The sequence below is a fragment of the Carassius carassius genome, chromosome 33 (assembly GCF_963082965.1).
Source record: "Carassius carassius chromosome 33, fCarCar2.1, whole genome shotgun sequence".
Lineage (NCBI taxonomy): Eukaryota > Metazoa > Chordata > Actinopteri > Cypriniformes > Cyprinidae > Carassius > Carassius carassius.
Window position 1 is genome coordinate 2,533,034 of NC_081787.1, and position 23,341 is coordinate 2,556,374.

A 23,341-nucleotide genomic window follows, 5' to 3' on the forward strand; every position below is an offset into this window, starting at 1 on the left:
AATATCCAAATCCGTTAAAAGATTTTTAGGCTACATTAATTAGGTAAACCGGAACCGGAAACACTTCCCATAACACCCTATGTACTTGCTACATCATTAGAAGAATGGCATCTACGCTAAAATTTGTCTGTTCCTCTCTTATTCTGAGGTCACCGTAGCCACCAGATCCAGTCTGAATCCAGATCAGAGGGTCACTGCAGTCACCCGGATCCAGTACGTATCCAGACCAGATGGTGGATCAGCACCTAGAAAGGACCTCTACTGCCCTGAAAGACAGCGGAGACCAGTACAACTAGAGCCCCGGATACAGATCCCCTGTAAAGACCTTGTCTCAGAGGACCACCAGGACAAGACCACAGGAAACAGATGATTCTTCTGCACAATCTGACTTTGCTGCAGTCTGGAATTGAACTACTGGTTTCGTCTGGTCAGAGGAGAACTCGCCCCCCAACTGAGCCTGGTTTCTCCCAAGGTTTTTTTTCTCCATTCTGTCACTGATGGAGTTTCGGTTCCTTGTCGCTGTCGCCTCTGGCTTGCTTAGTTGGGGTAACTTCATCTACAGCAATATCGTTGACTTGATTGCAAATAAATGCACAGACACTATTTAACTGAACAGAGATGACATCACTGAATTCAATGATGAACTGCCTTTAACTATCATTTTGCATTATTGACACACTGTTTTCCTAATGAATGTTGTTCAGTTGCTTTGACGCAATGTATTTTGTTTAAAGTGCTATATAAATAAAGGTGACTTGACTTGACTTGACTTGACATGACAGAAAAGGCAATACCAGAATGCATTGCAACAAGCTGACCAAAAAAAGGATTGGCTAAAAATATACTACCGTTTAAAAGTTAGGGGTCATTAAGTTTTTGTTTTTTTGGAAAGAAATTAATCATTTTAATCAGCAAGAATGCATTGATCAAAAGAGATAGTAAAGACTAATAATGTTAAAAAAATTATAGTATACAGTTTCTATTCATCAAATCCTGAAAAATATACTTATCGGTTTCAAAAAAAATATTAAGTAGCACGACTGCTTTTTCAAATGAATTAGAAACAGTAATAAAATAATAATATGAAACAACATCGATAATACGGTTTCTTGAGCAGCAAATCAGAATATTACAATGATTTCTGAAGGATCATGTGACACTGAAGACTGGAGAAATTATGCTGAAAAATCAGATTTGTATAACAGGAATAAATTATATCTTAAAATATTGGAAAAAAGAAAGCAGTTATTTTAAATTATTATAATTTCAAAATTTTACTGTATTTTTTATCAAAAAAAATGCAGTCTTTGTGAGCATAAGAGATTTCTTTCAAAAACATAAAAAAAATCTCACCCACCCCAATCCTGTACAGTAGCTTTAGTTGAATACTGAATACCTTTTCAACACTCATTAGAGTGTTACATTGTTAGAAAAGCAACATGTCAAAATTAAAACTCAACTGTCAATAAAGTTTCTTGTATGCTGTTTCCATGATGCAATGAGTCGATGCCTATGAATGTTATAAATAATTCATTTCTTAGAAGGGAGCGGTTAATGGAATAAAACCAATGACAAAAGCAGAGCCAAATGAATTTTTTTTTTTGGAAAGAATGCAAGCATATAAATCTGTCTCGCTTCAGCAAGGATTTCTCAATGTTGTTGTAACACATGCCAACTCTCAAGGCTGTTTCTTTATTAGTATTAAAGGTTAAAGCATTTAATCACAGAGCAACTGTCCAAACACCGTTACCTTCTCATCACTGATCTGAGTCACAAACGTTTCACATTCTCTCCATTTAGTCTCGATCCAAAACATCAATCCAATTTAGCTTGGGTCAGACAGAAACATGCTACCAAAGCCATTAATCATACTCTCAACACCCTTACATACCATGTTTAAAATCTAGAGCATGTCTATAAAAACAGCTACACATAAAAACAGATCCCAGACTCATTGACTTGATATGGCTCTGAAGTGCTAGATTTATAACGTGGCATCAAGGCAAGGCCATCTGACATTTAGGTCACTGTGGGTTTGAAGTCACCCTCTGAAAGCGTGTCCCGATCGACTTCAGAGGAACAAAGAGCCAAGAGAGATCACAGCTCGGACAGCTGACAGGTCAGTTATGAGTCTCAACGCAGCGGGAAGATTGGGATCAGGGACACCAGTGTTAAGGAAGATAAAAGATAATCAGATTTTAAAGCAGCTAAGCTACAGTCAAGCTACTCTCGAGGGAAAGTAATTAGCTGCACTACAACATGCAAACAAAAAAGTAGCTAAATACACTAAAGATAGTTAAGGGCAGAATATGTGTTTTTTTATGTACTGTATATCCACCAACTATTTGTTCATGCAAGATGCTAGATGCATATTTTTCTGTATTGTTAATTTAACTTTTTTATTGTTCATTCAAGTCAACTCCCATTTAGGGTAAAGCATTAAACTTTAAAGAGCCACACAGATGGGAAATCAAAAATTACCTGTATTACAGTGTATGATGTAGCTGTCCATCAGTGTAAACAATGTGCAAAGTAATTAAATCAAAAAGTACACGATTTATAAAGTTATTGGCTTCTAAAGTAAGGAGTCACCTCTGACTCGCTGAAACGAGTTGTTATAGATTTTAAATCTTTTGCCCATCTCTTTGTACGTAACGAGAACACTTTGCATAATAACCTCCGCCTACCGTCTTGGGAGAAACAAAACTCTGACCTGCCCCACCCCCCACACAGACGCTCTGGTTAGTAGTTGGTGTGATAGCATCATGTCGAGGAGACAGTGTGTTTTTAATTGTAAAGGCAAGTTTGTTTTATTTTCACTGCCAAAGAATGAAGATCAGAAGAACCAATGGCTAAAATTCATTTTTACCACAATACCAGAGCAGTACAACAAATCCCTTTTGTTGTGTTCACAACATTTCACTGATGACTGCTTTTCTAATCTCGGTGAGTTCAAGGCGGGATTTTCAAAGCGTTTGGCCATAAAAGAGGGTTCATTACCAACTTTATTTGGACCAACAAGCATCTCTGAATCACAACCTGCTAGCACTAGCTAGCACTAACGCATTGTTTACCGTGAAGTTGTCAGTTGACCAATCAGAACACAGTATGCTACCGAAAGGTGGGGTTTAAGGAAACTGAATATTTTGAACAGCTTCGCGCGAACTGTTTGGGGATCTCTGAGAATTGAGGTAATTTTAAAATTATATTTTGACAAAATGACAATTTTTTTTAACCTTGCATGGATTTAAACCTGTTGTACAGGACTTATAAACAGTGATAGGAAGCTTGGAATTTTCATCTTACTGGCTCTTTAAACAGAGAAATACATAGCAAACAATCAGAAAAACTGGAATACGGCCAAATTTATGTCATTCTAAATTATATGAATTATAGAAAACAATTTTATTTCTAAATTATGACAATTTAGAAATTATAAGTGCACCTCCAAAAAAAACACTGAACCTAATTTTTAGTTTTTTGGTGCATTAAGAAAAACATTTCATCGTGAGATAAGTGGCAGAGATAAGAATTTAATGAGTGAATGTAGGCTGTGCTACTGTGACTTTAAATACACACACACACACACACTAGGGATGGGCGTTTTCCACAAATATCAAATTCGAATATTTGAGCTCACGAAAAAGGAATATTCGAATATTCGTTTATTTAAATTAAGTTTAATGAGTCAGACGTTATTTTTCAGCAACATTTGTTTTTGTCATTTTGAACAAGCTTAGAATAAGCTTGAACATTACACATCGTGTTTTGTAGCTGAAAACCTTTAACAATGCGTGCAAACAAACAAAAGTACAGATTAAAAGCAAAAAAAAAAAGTGAACAAAAAAAACACGTAAAGCAGCCTGCAGCAATTAGGCTATTGTACAGAATGTAGCTTACACTTAACTTTTAAACTGTCAGCAAATCTTTTTTTCTTTTTTCTATTGTTTTACATGTTCTTGTTAAGAAACACAGGCATGTAAACATGATTGGGGGAAAGTCGGCTCCTTAGTCTGTTAACAATAAGGCCGGCCGCGGAGAAAACGCGCTCTGACGGCACAGACGTTGGTGGGACCCACAAATAACGGTGTGCTAAGCGAATACGTTTTGTGAAGCGCTTCGTGTTTTCGTTTCACCACTGAATGGGATCCTCATCTGGTGGAATACATGGCTCCAGCAAGAACTGTTCCCACTCGTCTCGGCTGGACTCTCTGTAATCATCGCTGGAGAACTGGCTCAGCCTTTTCCGACGAGTGGGCATTGCATCTTCATCGTGGCAACTGCATCCGCACCACTCGCATCAAGGAAAATGTTCTGATAATGTTCAAAAAAGTTTTTTTTTTTCTTACATCTCTCATGTTTTCATCGAGAAACCTGAGATGTTTGTGCCGAGGGTCTAGGGCAGATGCTAGAAGAGGAGTTTTCACTGCATTCTCCAAGTTAGCTGTGTTTATTCGTTGCTTGAGAGATGCTGCAACAATGTTCTTGGATCACTTTCTGTGATTCTCCACGGCATATTTGAAGTACTAGAAGACCGCAGTTCTTTTAGGGGGCGTTCACATATCGCGTCTTTTGCATGCTCAAGTTCGTTATTTCCTATGTAGGCGTGCGGTATGCGCGCTCAATGGAAGCGACGCGGTCGCGATGCGCACGCGGTGCGACGCGGTCCCGTTTTTTCCAGGCGCGTCCGCACTGCATCGAGTTAAAAACATCTCAACTTTCAGAATGCCGCAAGCGCACCGCAGGCCATGTGACAAGAACTAAACATTCAGCTTCATCCTTTCCTGTAACAACGTTTAAAGCTCAGCCAAGATGAAGGAACAGCTGATCATAGCTGTATATGGATTGCCATTTTGAAATAAATTTAGTAGCAGAGCTACTGAAAGAGATTTTTTTGTGCTGCAAATCCATTTATCCTTTGCTGAAATTTCCGCGTCTTCATGGAGAGAACGCGTCGTCTCAGGAGCGATTCTGCCCGAGCGCTTTGGAAAGAAGGAGAAAGCGGCGCGTATAGCCTTTTCCACGCGTTATTAGGCGCGATATGTGAATGGCCCCTTAATCATTCATTAATTATTTTTTGCTTGCATACACCTTCAAATATGCCGTGGAGAATCACAGAAAGTGACCAAATTAGGTTTTATTGTGAACTTTTTTTTTTTTTGCGAAATTCGAATATCATTTTTATTTATCGAATAATTAGAGCAGAATGAATATTCGACTATCCGTGCACACCCCTAACACACACACACACGTTGATATTATATTGCACAGGGTGATGCCTGTGAAGGATCTCAGACTAGACAGATCCCAGACGAAGATGTTTCTAAAACTGCTTTTACCTGGAGGAGGGGTCGACATGGGCATGTTTAGGAGACATGGAGGAAGGACTGTCCTCTCCGTCCCGTGGGAGCTCCTCACAAGCCTCCAACTTCTCTTCCTCCAGGAGCTCAGTGATCTACAGGGGTGAGAGAGAGCGGAATATTAATATCATAGGCCTGCTGACACCACTTCAGCAGCATTTATCTCATTGCATTAATCAACAAATTAGTCAACATTTTATGCCCCATGTGATATACAGGCATTATGCAACAACTAAGAGCCAGATTATCTAATTTACACGCTTGCATACGAGATCACACGCACGCTGTGGGTGCAACTGCTTACTCATGACATCACACGTACAATGGTGAGAACCACAGGATCTGATGTTATGGTTTTGATGAAATTCAAATAGCATTCAAACCTTGGCACATAATGTTCAGGGCTACACATCTAAGTGTAAAATTCTATCTGACAGTATTTAATATCAGACCAACTTTGGCCCTAGCGCACAATCAAATGCACCGTGCACCTGCTGCAGTATCGCTGCCTTGTTGCCAACGCAACCGTTTCCCTCCAAATCTGATTGGGCTGCTGTTGAGCATCCATGCAGATATGAGTCACATGCAGCGTGCAGAACGGCTGCCGAGGGCTCGGAGGATGACTGTATTTTCACACATCTCTATACGCTTACAGCCACGGTTCACTCTCATTTATCTTCTGGACACTGAAGCTCCAGATTCTGCAATTTATTGCTATTTTGTTGTAGGAACTTTCATCCCACCTGCCTTTATTTCTCCAGACTTAGAGGTGCGAATCCTTAGGGATCTCGCCATGTGATTTGCTCTGCCTTTTTAGGAAGACAATGCAATTACACCAAATCCATGCATTGTAATTATTCAGCCACAGCACAACTCAAAATGCGCATGCATGTAAAGATCTAGCATAAAAGTGCACCTTTAATGCATTCTAGGTATCTTTAGATAAGACTGCTTTTGGGTGAAGGTGCCAAAACTATTCAAGTAAATCTGCGTAATGATGCATAAAGCTAGTTGGTTGTTTCCTTTGAAAAGATGTGCTTTTACATCTAGCCGAAAACTTCCATGCAGCGTCATATTTGTAATGATTTGTCCTCCTATGTTTTCGTTTTAATCAACAGAATTAATAATAGTAATAATAACATCAGTAGCCAAATGCATAATAGTAATGACGATGATAATGATAATACTTTAAAACTATAAAATACTACTAAAATTAATATTTTTAATATAGCTAATAATAATGCCAACAATTATTATTATTATTATTATTAGTAGTAGTAGTAGTAGTACGTATTATTATTGAATTTCTAAAAAATTAATGTTATTAATAATAATATAAAATTATAAAACACTGATACAATTATTATTATTATTAATTTAAATTATTATAACTAACAATAATAACAATGCCAACAATAATTAGTATTAGTATTTATTATTGCTATAATTATTTAAGAGAAGTTTTTTTTTGATGTTGGACACAACTAAATAAAATCAACAAAGCAAAATTTGATGTGAAGATGTGGCTCTCACTGTTTTTATTATTAGTAACTACTGCTTTCAAAACAAGAGCGTGTAGGAGCTTCATCCATGATGTTTTAATTCCTCCAAGAAGCTGAAGCATGCAGAACCTCAGACTTCATTTGGCTTCAGAGGCTTTGTTAATGTGCAGCCTCCAGATTACACAACAACATCTGCAGACACATACACAAACCGAAGAGGAAAAACAACCCACACAAATGGAAAACGCATCTGACGGCCTCTGAGGATCAGAAAAACAGGCTCAGCAACTGTGTGCTGAAAGATCTGCAGTGCTGCACGGTGACCTGCTTTATTTTGTGTGTCTGGCCACAACTGGTCTGAACATTTCAGGGCAGAGACAGGAATCAGAAGAACAAAAGGAAACAACCTTTTTATAGACACTAGAGACTGAATGATAAACACACAAAAATAAGTGTTGCTTGGGAGATTAGGTTCTCGGTCACCAGTCAGAGTCATGCATACTTATAAGGACAGGACATTGTCCACCTCTGACACAAGTCTAATCTTTTATTAATATGTAATTAGGTACAGAACAAGTTTATGTAAAAAGGCCTGCCAAGTCAAGTTAAATGCTTAAGCATGCCAACCTTGACATGGGCCAAATAATTACAGCTCCATCTCTTCTCAGTGAGACATATGATCAGAGTTTGGGAGAGTCTCTGAAGCGGGACACACTTGGATATAAAGCTGTGATTTATGCCTATATTCATTTCAGCATATGCCAGCTCCTTGAGCGCTGGCTTGAGTCCAGATAGGCTACCGAAGACCTCCCCCCACTGCTTACATTTGTTGCCGTCCCTTCTGTTTCTCATGCAATTCTTATGCAATTCAGTTTTTTTATCCTCCTCAGCAGTTGGGACTCTAATGTCTATTACCTCACAGCATGTCTGCATTGGAACCCTCTGAGGCCAATAAGATAACCTAAATTATCTTTCAAGGGAGCATGTGGGTCAGCTACAAGCAGACTAAAAGCAGGGTCCTTTGATTTCAGCGATGCGGAAAATGTTTACAGAATGGCAGAATCCAGTCATAAAAATTACATTTTCTGTATAACATGAAATGTCACGGAATTTGTCAAATTTTGTATGAATAAATAAAAAATAGGTCAGTATACTTAAATCAAATCTACTACTACTAAACATAAAAATATTACAACTTAGTTTTTTTTTTAAAGTGATAAATCACACAATATTTATTCCATGTTTTTAATCTGAATAGTAACCCCACTTTGTTTGTCAAAAAATATTTTCATTTTGATTAAAATAAGAATTAAATGAATGTTTTATGGCTTAATTTGATAGCCAGAAAAATTTAAATACACAACATGGGGTGGGGGGGCTATTATTGTAAAAATAAATTTTATAAATCCCTAAAAATTAAATTTTTGCTAAACTTTTAAGAAATTGATGTAAAATTGTTCACGTTTCATGATTTCAATTAGACATGTTTTTTTTATAAATAAAATTAAATTTAACCATCAAAAAGGACTCCAGAAAAATGTAAAAAAATAAATAAAATAAAATGGAAACCAGAAAATTTTAAACGAAAAAAAACAAACAAATATATATATATATATATATATATATATATATATGTAACAAAAAAATTTATGGAATTTGGGAAAAATAAACCCAATTTCACAGAGCCATACTAGAGCTATGGTCCAAAACTAAATAAGCTTCGTACCTAGTGTGCTTTTTAAAGCATCATCATTGTGAAGGCCTGAATATTTCATTTGGCAGCAAAATTGTGCGGTCACATTTACAGTTTTTTTGCTAAATCGAGTAATTTCAAAAAGAATCAGTGCAAATATTTCCAAACTCAGATTTTGCAACAGGTTCAATTCACACAAAAACCTCATTGCTTTCCAACAGTAACTGCTTGGTTTGGAAGAGTCATCAGTGTGAACTGTGGTTTATATAATCGCTATACAACTGACAATGGACCTTTTTTGCCCACAAAAATGTGCTGAAATTCCGCAAAAATGTGGCTAATGTGACCACATCTGTACTATTTACACAGTATTTGTATTAAATGCTGCGGTGATGATGTATTTTGTTTGCCAAGCAGGAAGTTACAGTACAGAAAGCCCAATAGGATTTTCCCACTGGCTTCTGGATTATTACAGAAAATAAGCTCTGTGACAAACAAACTTTAATTATTCTTACATGCTTTGTTCTTCATAATAATCCTCACAAATCAACACAACTTTTGTGAATTTGAAAGCATAAACACAAATGCCAGAAATCAGAGGCTAAACACTGGCTATAAATGAAATACACAACGGTCACATAACTTCAAGTTTCAAATGACTCTTTCACTCGTTATTTAAAAAATCATTTCCCGATAGTCTGTGGTAGAATAGGTCACAGAAGTGTGATTATAAACTCTACAAGTCTATGAAAGTGAAAGGGCTATAACTGATGTATTTCATGCTGTAGAATAAATTGTAAAAATATCTTGAGCTTCTGTTAATCACAGACCCTACGTCAGGCATTTAACCAAAAACCCATTCAAAAAAACCAAAAACGATGAAACCAAAAGTGCTAACTCATTACTGGCTTTCGGCCTACAGAAATACATCCTCTCTGCAGAAGTCTACTGGAATCCGTTGTGAGTTACGTCTTCGTAAAGCATTACAAATCAGTCATTTGAGAAGTTCAAGGACTGTTAGAGTCTTGCCTTAAAAGGCAGCTGTCTATGTAGATTAGACAGCGCTCCAGGTTATGTCTTTTAGATTAACCTTTCCCAGGTCTGTATATTTCTGCCTGTTATGAAAGCGAGACGTCCCTGGAGACCATCACAGGTGCCAGAACCAAACTTACATCACTCGGTTATGTAACTGTGGTTAGTATTGTCTTTGTACAAAAGGACTTTTTTTGCCAGTTTGACGCATGGGAGAAGGAGAAGTCTCTTGGAAAGAATTTACAGCCTATTATTAACCGTTTGATGTGTATATGAAGAAAGCAGATATTAGGTAGTTTGGTGTGGTCAGAAATCTCAAGGTCCTTAAAAAGAAGTAGAATGCCATACAAATGAGATTTAAACCAATTTGCACTTTTAAAGAAAACAAATCTCAGCTGCTCCTCATGTGTGAGAGAACCTGCAGTCTGCAAACGCTCACAGACGCACTGAACGAGGAGACACACCTTTGGAAAGGATTTCAGTCAATTACATAACACAGCAGACATATTAACCTTCTAACAATGCTTTTACTTTTTCTGTGCTTCACATCTGCTTGTGTAAAGTGCTGCCTCTAGCTGGAACTGGGGCAAACGCTGCACATTTTAAAAGCTTTAAAACAAACACAAGTATATAATCGCCTTTTAAAACTCAAATTGCAATATCACATTTAAAAGGTTTGGGCAAGTATTTCATGAGGAACAAAGCTAATACCGACTTACACTAAGCCTTTTGATCTGGAAAACCAATGTACAACTGGCCCTGAAGCATTTTTAAGCGCTGCACTAACAATTAACGATGCAGGCTGATCCAGTCACCAATATTTTTATAAGGGCCTCTTTCAGAATCAATGTACTTTTGTAAAACATCAACATTTATGGTAATATGCTGTTATCACTCTTTGTGATAACTCTGGCCATTTGATAATACCTAGAATGTCAAAATCAACTGCGGGCGGCAGATCCTTTTCCTATTTAGTGCCCAACCTCTGGAATAATCTACTGAGAGACACACATTTAAATCTAGATTAAATACCCATCTCTTTAACCTGGCTTACACATAACACACTATCACATTTCCATAATTCAAACCTACTTTAAAGGATTGATAGACAGCATTAATTAGGTCAAGTGAAACCGTGAACACTTCCCATAAAACCTAATTTACTCACTGCATCAGAAGAAGAATGGCATATACGCTAATATTAGTCAGTTTCAGCCATATGGATCCAGTCTGTATCCAGATCAGATGGTGGATCAGCACCTAGAGATAATCTCTACAGCCCTGAATGTCAGAGGAGACCATGCCAACTAGATGTGCTCCACAGATAGATCTGCAAAGACCTTATGACGAAACGGCCACCGGGACAAGACCACAGGAACCAGATGAGTCCTCTGCTCAATCTGACTTGTGATGCAGTCTGGAATTAAACCCCATCATCCTGGTTTCGTCTGGCTAGAGGAGAACTGGCCCCCCGATCGAGCCTGGTTTCTCCATTTCTGTCACCAATGGAGTTTTGGTTCCTTGTCTACTATCTGAAATGAACTGAGCTGGACGATGACCTCATTGAATCATCAATGAACTGACTTCAACCAAACAATTTACTATTGTCCTCATGCTTTATCGACACACTATTTATTTATCTGCTTTGACACAATCAGTATTGGGCGTTTTCCACAAATATCACATTCGAATATTTGAGCTCACAAAAAACGAATATTCGAATATTCGTTTATTTAAATTAAGTTTAATGAGTCAGACGTTATTTTTCAGCAACATTTGTTTTCGTCATTTTGAACAAGCTTACAATAAGCTTGAACATTACACATCGTGTTTTGTAGCTGAAAACCTTTAACAATGCGTGCAAAACAAACAAAAGTACAGATTAAAAGCAAAAAAAAACAAAAAGTGAACAAAAAAAACGTAAAGCAGCCTGCAGCAATTAGGCTATTGTACAGAATGTAGCTTACACTTAACTTTTAAACTGTCAGCAAATCTTTTTTTTTTTTTTTTCTATTGTTTTACATGTTCTTGTTAAGAAATATGGGCATGTAAACATGATTGGGGGAAAGTCGGCTCCTTAGTCTGTTAACAATAAGGCCGGCTGCGGAGAAAACGTGCTCTGACGGCACAGACGTTGTCGGGACTCACAAATAACGGTGTGCTAAGCGAATACGTTTTGTGAAGCGCTTCGTGTTTTCGTTTCACCACTGAATGGGATCCTCATCTGGTGGAATACATGGCTCCAGCAAGAACTGTTCCCACTCGTCTCGGCTGGACTCTCTGTAATCATCGCTGAAGAACTGGCTCAGCCTTTTCGGACGAGTGGGCTTTGCATCCTCTTCATCGTGGCGACTGCATCCGCACCACTCGCATCAAGGAAAATGTTCTGATAATGTTCAAAAAAGTTTTTTTTTCTTACTTCTCTCATGTTTTCATCGAGAAACATGAGATGTTTGTGCCGAGGGCAGACGCGAGAAGAGGAGTTTTCACTGAATTCTCCAAGTTAGCAGTGTTTATTCGTTGCTTGAGAGATGCTGCAACAATGTTCTTGGATCACTTTCTGTGAATCTCCACGGCATATTTGAAGTACTAGAAGACCGCAGTTTTTTTAGGGGGCGTTCACATATCGCGTCTTTTGCATGCTCAAGTTCGTTATTTCCAATGTAGGTGCGCGGTATGCGCGCTCAATGGAAGCGACGCGGTCGCGATGCGCACGCGGTACGACGCGGTCCCGTTTTTTCCAGGCGCGTCCGCACTGCATTGAGTTAAAAACATCTCAACTTTCAGAATGCCGCAAGCGCACCGCAGGCCATGTGACAAGAACTAAACATTCAGCTTCATCCTTTCCTGTAACAACGTTTAAAGCTCAGCCAAGATGAAGGAACAGCTGATCATAGCTGTATATGGATTGCCATTTTGAAATAAATTTAGTAGCAGAGCTAGTGAAAGAGATTTTTTTGTGCTGCAAATCCATTTATCCTTTGCTGAAATTTCCGTGTCTTCATGGAGAGAAAGCGCCGCCTCAGGAGCGTTTCTGCCCGAGCGCTTTGGAAAGAAGGAGAAAGCGGAGCGCATAGCCTTTTCCACGCGTTATTAGGCGCGATATGTGAATGGCCCCTTAATCATTCATTAATTATTTTTTGCTTGCATACACCTTCAAATATGCCGTGGAGAATCACAGAAAGTGACCAAATTAGGTTTTATTGTGAACTTTTTTTTTTTTTTTTTTTTGCGAAATTCGAATATCATTTTTATTTATCGAATAATTAGAGCAGAACGAAAATTCGAATGTTCGACTATCCGTGCACATCCCTAATATATATATATATATATATATATATAGTACAGACCAAAAGTTTGGACACACCTTCTCATTCAAAGAGTTTTCTTTATTTTCATGACTATGAAAATTGTAGAGTCACACTGAAGGCATCAAGGGCTATTTGACCAAGAAGGAGAGTGATGGGGTGCTGCGCCAGATGACCTGGCCTCCACAGTCACCGGACCTGAACCCAATCGAGATGGTTTAGGGGTGAGCTGGACCGCAGACAGAAGGCAAAAGGGCCAACAAGTGCTAAGCATCTCTCGGGGAACTCCTTCAAGACTGTTGGAAGACCATTTCAGGTGACTACCTCTTGAAGCTCATCAAGAGAATGCCAAGAGTGTGCAAAGCAGTAATCAAAGCAAAAGGTGGCTACTTTGAAGAACCTACAATATGACATATTTTCAGTTGTTTCACACTTTTTTGTTATGTATATAATTCCATATATAATTCCACATGTGTTAATTCATAGTTTTGATTCCTTCAGTGTGAATCTACAATTTTCATAGTCATGAAAATAAAGAAAACTCTTTGATATATAAATAAATATATGTGTGTGTGTGTGTGTGTGTGTGTGTGTGTGTGTGTGTAAAGGTAACTTGACTTGCGATATTGTAACACTAGCAATTTGTTTACAGTCTTAAGGGGTTTGGATTAAGTTGCCATAAACCACAATTTAAAGGGACAGTTCACCCAAATATGAAAATTACCCCATGATTTACTCACCCTCAAGCCATCCTAGGTGTATATGACTTTCTTCTTTTAGAAAAATTCAATTGGAGTTATACTTAAACATGTCCTGGCTCTTTCATGCTTTATAATGGCAGTGAATGGGGTTCAAGATTTTAAAGCTCAAAAAAACGGTGTCCATAAATCATAAAAAATGCTCCACATGACTGTGGGAGTTTAATTAAGGCCTTCTGAAGTGAATCAATGCGTTCGTGTATGAAAAATATCCATATTTAAAATTTTATAAACCATATTCTCTAACTTCCGCTAACCATTGTAGGTGCGTTCAAGAGAGAGCTGCGTTCCAGTGGATGCATATACAACATATTTCTTTTAAGTATATTCAGATTTACCATAACACATGTATTTGTTTTTTAATGCACTGCTACATCTCTTTGGATTTTCAATGGACAGTGCTTCAGCCGAACTACTATCATTACATTTGAAAATGGACATGCTACAAATTATATGCATTTCATTTATTTTCAAAATAAAGAGGCTATAAACATCTGAATCCAACAATTTACTTCCAGGGGCCACTATCACATGCAAACCACTGAGAAAAATATCATTAATTAATAGTGTCTGTGTATGTGTGATGCATGCAGTGATTAACAATATTATCCAGCAGAGATCAGGGGTCGATTGAATGGTACTTCCTTGTCATTATCTTTTCAGGGATTGACTAAATAGCATCAGAAAACACATAGGAAAGAAGGTTCACCTGGTCGTTAATGGAGCTGTAGTCATTGGTGTTGGAGGTGTCTTCGTCCTCCGAGTCAAAGAACTCCTCCTGGTTCTCCAGCAGTTCTGCCAGAATACGTCTGACCAACTCCTGCTCTCTCAGATCCTCCACATCTGTCTCTAAACTGCAGAACATATAGGATTATATCAGTTTAATGGAGTGTGTCACTCTGTTGTTCATGGTGTTAAAATACTTTCTTCTATATCAGCTTAATACGTCTGTGGACTAATCTTCCTCAAGTCTAAACACAAATATTGCTCTATTTGTCTGAGCATCCAATCATATTCTGGACTCTAAAACATTCATGTTCGGGAAACAGTTTTGAAAACGCTTTAAAAACACACTGAAGGCTTTTTACCTTCCAATATTAAAGTTGATTAGTATTTTATGTTTATAATGAGGACTATTATTATATTTACCAGTAGGGTACCACTCAAATGTTTGGGGTCATTACGACTTTAAGAAATTAAATCCTTAAATTCAACGATCCATTCATTTGATCAAAACAGACAGTCAATTGCTTTTTTACATTGAATTATTTGACAATAAGTGTAAGAACATTAATTTACATAGTTTTTAAGCATGTTGGTGGTTTTCAGTGCAGGTCATTTTGATGGGTAAATATCACAATTACACATGACATGTAAATGGAAGAACTGTAAACCCTTTTTTACTATATTTCTTAGACTCTGTGAGAAAAGTGTGCTTCAAAGAAGACATTTAGGATAAATGCAAATGCACAAATGCTATAGCTTTATAACAACCACTACATTAATATATATTTCATTATATAAATATAATAAAATTCCATAAGAATACCTCACATTTCTGCACAATATCATGGTGCATTAAGTGTTCCTACATTATATCCATGTCAAAGCATCTTACTGAAAAATGTCTGGCCCGAAAACAGCAGCGAGAGCTCCTATGCTCCAGCTCTCCTCCTGAAGAGACGCCACACCAGACAGAAACTGGCACAGGAAGCGGAGCAAGCTGTAATTGACCTGCGGCAGCTGTAGAAGGAAGTACTTCATGTTTCTGCCCAGCTCTTCCTCACTGCTGTAGTCTAAAGAAGAGCAAACAGTTATTACGATAGGAGGTCCGCCTGCTGATGCAAAGGTGTGAAAGACACCGGCCATGCTTTGATGATGCAATCATATTAACAAGTCTGTCAGAACATTCCAGAAGATAAAGCAAGCATTCTAATGCAGAGAGATACAAGTTAAGCCAATTCGGACAGCTGGTGGGATAACAGAGCTTCACCCACCTTGATAGATCTGCATTATTTGAGCCTGTAAGCCTGCAGGGATGATAGGCTCGGGGAGCTCCTGCAGGAAGAGGCGAAGCAGACTGACGGCTGACGCCAGGTCGGCCTCCTTCTCCAGGTTCACTTCTACACCACTGTTGTAGCGCTGCTTGAGCCATTCCACGCGCTCTGCGTTCCCATTCACTAGAAACAGATCCAGGATCAGCCCTCCTGAAAAACACAAACACAGCTCACTCAGACAAACCAATGCGTGGAATAATGTAAAAACAAGTCACTGAGATAAATAGGGCTGTCAAAATGCTCTGTTTGAAGGGGCGTGTCTGCTGTGAGACTCCGAAGTAAACCACAGCTGTTGTGATTGGCTGACATCTTTGCATTTGAAATGCGTATTACATGTGGAACCCCCTCTCAAATATATATATATATATATTTTTTTTTACTATTACAGCTGTCGAGATTAACGAATCATAGAAGTGTTGATTATATAATTATTTTTTCGATCTTTTCACATCACATGAAAGGCTGCAGTGATGAGCATTGAGTAAACAGAGTCTGTTTTTCGCGTGAATGCAGTCATCTCGTCATTATTGCAACACGTTTTCTCTCACAAAATGCTTTCACCACAACTAACAGCAAACACATGAATACACCACATGAATACAGTGAGAGCTTTGTTGTGCAGCTTAACAGCGTCATTCGTTGTAACGGCAGTTTGGGCAAGTGTGCAGATATACTCGCGATGTGTGACAGCTCCGAAAAAAAAAAGTAGTTCTGTAGTTAAATCACAATTTAAATAACAGATTTGTTTCATGCTACTAAGAGAACCAACGTGAAGTTGATCGTTTAGTCACTGGCTTGATTCACTGATGCATAAACAGTATTAAACGATTTAGAAAGAAAGTGTGTGAACTTGAATAATTAGCTACACATCAGAAATCACTGATCACAGATCAGGCATTAATGAACACTGTTACTCACTGTTTGGTCCGGTGCTGTCGAATCCATATCATAAAAGTCTGTTTGTAACGCCTGTGCTGACATTGCGACTGAATTATATGTAAATATTTGGGCGGGCAAAGCAGAGAAAGGGGAGGTAACAATTCTCCTTATAACGTCACCAGGAGGAGATTCCAGATCAGCAGAGAAAGATAGCAAAATCTTGATTTACACCGATTAGAATTTCTAGAAACTTGGGGACCATATACAAGCTAGGGGAACTCATATTACTGTTAAAAAAACCTCAGAAAGTAACATTTTCATGTCATAGGACCTTTAATACAAAGGACTGAAAACCAATCACAAAAGTAGGCTACTTTCTTCATTTATAAACATGAGATACACTGGGATGGTGGAAAAACCGCCATAAAGTCTTGAGACGAGTTTTTAAAAAGTAAATCTTACGTTAATTTTACATGACGCGAGTGCAACGCTGATAGATGTCGCTCTAGAAAATGTGATAAATATGCGTTCTGTGTGAAAGGCTTGGTTTCAGGTTAGACGTAAACATCTTTTCTACACTGATGCTCTCGTTTTCCGCAATATATTGAATGAACAATGTAGCAGCGCCGTATCTAGTGGGTTTAACTGGATAGGCTAACAAAAGCATTAAAATGCAATAACACTACATCGTCATCACATTTCGTGTGACTCTGATAAGGCTACCTGACGACTGATGCAGACCTAAAATTCGAATGCGTTTTTTTTTTTGACGAATATTCTAAATTCCATTTTTTTTTGACAGCCCTACAGAGCAGCTGATTAAGCAGAGCTATTGCTTGTTAAACTTATAATCTACGTTGTCTTCGTCTACGAGATGATGAAACAGTCATGCAGTTTCTTTTTAAAAATAACCCTGGCATTTATTAAGTTCACGACTGAGCAAGTTTACATTATTCACCCCAAATGTTTTGAATAAAACCAATAACGGATACTTGTACGGCTGGCTTCTTGAGTGTGCCACTTTTAAAACAAACTATACATATCTGCCAGATCAGATCAAAAGCTTCCTTAAAGCTCAGCTGGCAAATCACTGTTTTGTCTCAATTTTGTCTAAGCTTCAGTACAAAAACATCCTTCTGGTTGAAAGGTGGAGGAGACATCAGTGGAGGCTAAAGCCCTTAAAGGACTAAACAGCCCTGCCAACATAGTTTCAACATCCTGCCTGTGCTGCAGTTTAAACATCAGGCTGCAGTCCTCATCTCTTTAAAGGGAATTTTAAATATTCTCACAGTCTGTTAGATGTGCGAGTGAGAAGTTCAGCGATTTGCAGAAACCATTCATTGAAAAAGGTGAAGGATTTGGCATTTACGTCTCTACACGCAGCAGTTAATTAGTAGGTGAGAGACTGAGTGTAATAATACAGTGCCATTATAAACTCCTCGGGCTGAATAATGTTCTCATTTTCACTTTTAACTCAGTGATGTTGCACAAATAAAGGAAGTGCATCTTTGATCAGTGAGTGCAGTGAAGCCATCGTATCGTGCAATCAGACCAAACAACATTTTTGGCTTTATCAGATAAAAATGTCATGCCTCTGCTACTTTGAAAAAAAAAAATGCTACTATTTATGTAACAACTGTGCAAGTTTACTTTTCATCAATTTCACCTTATTAAAATGCTTTTTTTGATCATATACTCATGTGTTACACAACCTTGCTGCATATTTGAGACTAAACCTTTGAGGCGTTTTGAAGTCATATTAAACACAATTAAAATGAAATCACATCATATTTATCACATATATAATTTTTTTTTACTACTTTTGCTCAATAAGGTTACATTTATTTTTATAAAGTAAAAGCTGTAATATTGTGAAATATTATTACAATGTAACAAGTTGAAAACTGTTTTCTATTTATATATTTTAAAATACATTTTCAGCAGTCATTCCCCCAGTCTTCAGTGTCACAAGATCCTTTAGAAATAATTTTAATATGCTGATTTGGTTTTATCCTGAATCCTGAACAGTGTTAATGCTTAATATTTTTATGCAAAACATTATTTTATTTTCAGAATTCTAAGATTAACAGAAAGTTCAAAAGAAAAAGCATTTTTCTGAATTATTTTGTAACATTTAAAAAATTTTTACTGACACTTTTGATCAATTTAATGCACCCTTGCTAAAAAAAAAAAAGGCTTATTGACCCCAAACTTTTGAATGGGAATGTATATTCTATAGGCAAACTGATGAAGTTAAAACCAAGTAAATTAATAAGATTGTTAAAAAATCGAATCAAAACACCATGGTATTCCAAAACCACAACAAACTCCAACTCTCTGAATATTATATTTATGTTTAAAGAAAGAAAAGTAAGTAAGCTTACCTTCTTTGACGACAATGTATTAATTTGAATATATTCTTAAATGTATTATGATACATGTATGTTATGGCTAAGAGGAAAGTACCACGATAGTACCCCTAACTTACCGTGCTCTTCGATGTACTCCACGATGCTCCTGACCAGAAGGGGGACCTCATTTCCTGGCTGGCCGCTGTGCTGCACCTCCTCCAGGGGGATCCCGAACACTCTGGCCGTGCTGAGGGAGTCGCTGAGGGAAGTATTGAGGCTCTTCCTCATCGCCTCCACAGCCTGGCTGCTTCACTCCGTCTGAACACAGAGATGCCCAGAACAAGGTTGTGTTATCAGGGGTGGGGCGCGAGCTCAGACGACAAACTCCAGACAACAAACACAAAACAAGCTGAAAACTGTAGCCGGACCTCTCCCATCTCACAAGCAGCGGTTCTTATCGTGTGCGAGCAAAGAGAGCTTTGTATTTGATTGTGCAGCCGTCAGATGTAGCACGCCGGTTTAGTTGATTTAGTTTTTTCCGTTTAAATTTTTCTGGATTCCATTTTTTTCTGTTAAAATTTTTCTTAAATCCTTTTAAATGGTTAAATTTAATTGTATTAATCAAAAAGCATAGTCTAATTCATTAAAATCATAACGCTTATACATTTTCACAACAATATATTAAAGGTTTAACAAAGATTACATGTTTAGGGCCCTATGAAATGTTTTATTTTTTCTTCACCATATGTTTTATTGTTACCTAATTCTGTGTTTTAGCATGTCTAATTGTTTAAATGCATAAAATGTATTCTTAAGATAGCCTTATGAAATGTTTTTTTCCTCAGAAATTCTGTTGTGTATTTACATTTTTCTGGTTATTAAATGAAGGCATAAAACATTCATTTAGATTTTCTTTTAATTATTGAAAATTAAACTGAACTTTATTTTTTGCTAAACAAAGGGGATTTAGTATTAAAAATAAAATATGGAAGAAATGTGGTGTGATTATTCCTTAAAAAAATAATGTTTGTTTCATTTTAGTAGTAGTGGGCTATGTACATTCTGCTGAACAATAGTAATACATTTATGGCAAAAACATGTCTTTAAACTAAACCAGACTTTTATTTTGACGGGTTGCTGTGAATACCTTTACAGTTCTGTGTATGTGATACTACAGTCTATGGTATGATATGTGACGCCAGTTTTACTCAAATCAAACGGTCAAATGTTAATGAAGTGACTCTCAGAGCAGTTCTGGAGATGTTGTCTGTGTGTTTACGTCCTCATTTAGTGAGACGACAGATGCTGCAATCATGCGCGCTTCTGTGTGTTTAATAAACGAAGCCGCACTTCTGCGTCATTCATTAACACAGACATGCAGAACATGCAGGATTCATATTTAAATAGACCTTTCCGGCTTAATATTTACAGGTATTAGTCCATATCGCGATTTGATGTAAGTGCAATTACTTACTTTTGATTAATTTATTCAAAAATGGACAAATTCTGTGACATTCTGCGTTAAACTGTAAATTCCATTTTTATGACTGGATTCCGTGATTCCATCCGCGTTTTCTGCATCATGGAAATCATAGGGCGCTAAGATACATGATGTCTTCATGACAACACCAGCTGTTCTCACTTATCTTATTTTAGCAAGTATGATAGCAATTTGAATATATTTTTTAGTCCCAGCCGAGCTCTCACCTTGTAGAAATGCCCAGAAGTTCACTTTATGTCCTGCTCCACTCACAAGTAGGAAACAAATGGTTCATCTATGGCTGCTTCAGGTTGTGGCAGAAGATGAGCCTGTAGTTCCTCATTGACAGACCGCAAATCCTGTTCAGGACGTTAGTGGTTAAGCTAGAGGAAACAAACAAAACACAAAAAACAGCAGCATCAGCATCAAAACGGATAACAATCTTTCTGATTCATATGAATTTACAAACCACTTATGAACATCTGTGGTCTGACAAACATCTAGTGAAGTTAAAATCTCAATTAGGAAGAAAATACAGCAAGCAATCTGCTCACCCTGCTGTATATGGCATCACATGAACCACATTTAATACTAAGTGGAATTTTAATCCAAACAAGGTTTTCAATCATGCTACTGAAAGCCTTGATGCTTCACTTTCATTTTTCTTCTAAAAGGAATGTTAATAAAAGTTTTCTAAGAGTCTAAACAAGGAAATTAGAAATCCAAAAACATGATAAACCTACCATTAAAAAGCTTGGGGTTGGAAGTTTTGTTAAAGGGATAGTTTACCCAAAAATTGTCCCAGAAAAAACACCCTCATGTCGTTCCAAACCTGTTATACCTTCGTTCACAGACAGCAAGGGAACGACTACATTCAAGGCAAAGAAAGGTAGTAAGGATATCAGTGGTTCAACCGTACTGTTATGAAGCTACAAGAATAATTTTGTGCAGAAACGGTTTTAATGGTTTAAACCCATTTAATGTTTCTGAAGTATTTATTTTTTACCCAAGCTTTTGAATGGTACTGTTCTGCAATCACCTGTATTTTAGCTAAAAAGCAGTCTTCCAGACTGGACTTTTTCTATGAAATAATACACAGTGTTACAGTTCAATAGATCTACTCCATTACCTGCACTATCATTTACACAAATGACTTTTTAAGACGTTATTGACACACTGTGCCAAATCACAGACCTCTTTACCGCTTTAGGCACGACTGGCTGCTGGACACCATGTTGAACAGGAACAAAATGTCCCGAAAACGAATGGGAAATATGTGCGAACTGACCCCTAACAGTAGATGTTCAAGTTTCCAGACAATTGAGAGTAGATATGCTTCTAATCCCACATATCCCGCGTGATGACCTTTCACTCACAATGTTCACCATTGTTGGAGAAGCTAAAAGCAGCTCAGAGCTGAGAAACAGTATGACTTTGGCTCATTCCTCAGATCTCTGGAGAACACATAAAGGGACGATGCTGGAATTTTCTGCAGGCAAATATCTCTGCATCTCCTTGGTGACATGATGTTTATGATGATGTTTGTCTCACTGTGGTTACCGGTTACTTGGAGAGTTTGTAGACGCAGTCAACGAAAAGCATGCAATAGATTCACAAAGAGTGGATGCAAACACTCCAGAACATTCCCTGGAACAACAGTGTCCTGAAGATAACCTAACACGGAGATTATCAGCCGACTGACAGCACACAGCCCAAATCTCAAATGCCAGTGATTAATTAATAACTGTGGGTATCTTTGGGAAAAAGATATGCAATTAGGAGGAGCTCAAGGTTAAAACTAGATCTGAGCGTTCTCCCTGTAATTTAGGCAAAGCACTTTATTGTTGGTTGTATCTGGTAATCAGGTAACAGGTGATCAGTGGAACTGGAATGAATGCAATACTTCAAATTCTGATATAACACTTTATGGCACTAGTAGTAAAACCTTTGATATTCATTTTAACAGTCTCAGAAGGCAGCACTGCACTCAAATGTCTTTACTTAGTATTTTATTCCGGCATAAATGTATGCAATTAATTCACCTCAAACCTTTACACAGCACATAAATCACTCTCATGTGACTATGTTTTGCACAAGGCGACTAAATAATCTCTGATGTTAGCCACAGGCTAATAATAAATTGTTAGATTTTACTCACCAATTACTGAGCATTTGATATTATTAAACATTTGCAGGAGCTATTCAGTGATTTTATTGCCGTCCGAATCCAGAATGTCTGTGTTTTTCTCCCACCTGTGCAAAACGTTTGACAAACACCAAGGTCATTCGATAGTTTAATTGTTTTTCCACATCGTTTACAAGAGGGGATAAGTCCAAAAGCTTTGAGTTAATGTGCATACACTTTAAATATGAACACTTTTATAATATTACGTCACTGCTCCACCAAAAATAAAAAAAGAGAACAAAAACCACCTAAACTTTTGAAATCGTTCGTAACTTATGTTTTTTTGTAAATGTATTACATATGTTTACATAAATTAGGGGTTGCACAAATAATCATTTTACTAGTCATACAAGTCAAATGGTAACCTTATGTAAATAAGAGTTTCGATTACTTTATGACTGCAAATTTACAATTTTCTTTTACATGACATCCATCATTTTTGAGTGATAAAATGAAAGACAGAAAAACATTTAAACCATGGCATGTACATTTCCCTGTAAAAATATGGTATTTAAATAATAATATCAAATAAATATGGGACATTCTTTTCCTATTATTTACTTAAATATGAATCACGTGACTGAACACATGAGCAGTGGCTTCGTAGGATTACAAAACTTCCTCCAATGTGAATAAAATCGCCATCGCAATTTATTTTTACAGACGATCCCATGAGAAACAACAACTGTCTGAATAATAGAGCTTCCTATTTTATTATTATTATTGTTAGTTTTTT

At 37.3% G+C, this 23,341-nt stretch overlaps 1 protein-coding gene across 3 annotated transcripts in view; it reads right to left on the reverse strand.

Annotated features, from left to right (window-relative positions):
- LOC132113502 (protein FAM13B-like) overlaps positions 1–19,274 on the reverse strand; it is a 48,764-nt gene extending 29,490 nt beyond the window's left edge. For all 3 annotated transcript variants that reach the window (XM_059521293.1, XM_059521292.1, XM_059521291.1), the window contains exons 1-5: positions 19,078–19,274; positions 15,651–15,860; positions 15,272–15,449; positions 14,363–14,507; positions 5,340–5,455 (exon numbers count right to left, since the gene is read on the reverse strand). In XM_059521293.1, coding sequence (XP_059377276.1) covers positions 5,340–5,455; positions 14,363–14,507; positions 15,272–15,449; positions 15,651–15,860; positions 19,078–19,228 — 800 coding nt within the window. In that variant the 5' untranslated portion in view covers positions 19,229–19,274. The remainder of the gene's footprint in view (positions 1–5,339; positions 5,456–14,362; positions 14,508–15,271; positions 15,450–15,650; positions 15,861–19,077) is intronic.
- Between the last annotated feature and the right edge of the window lie 4,067 nt (positions 19,275–23,341).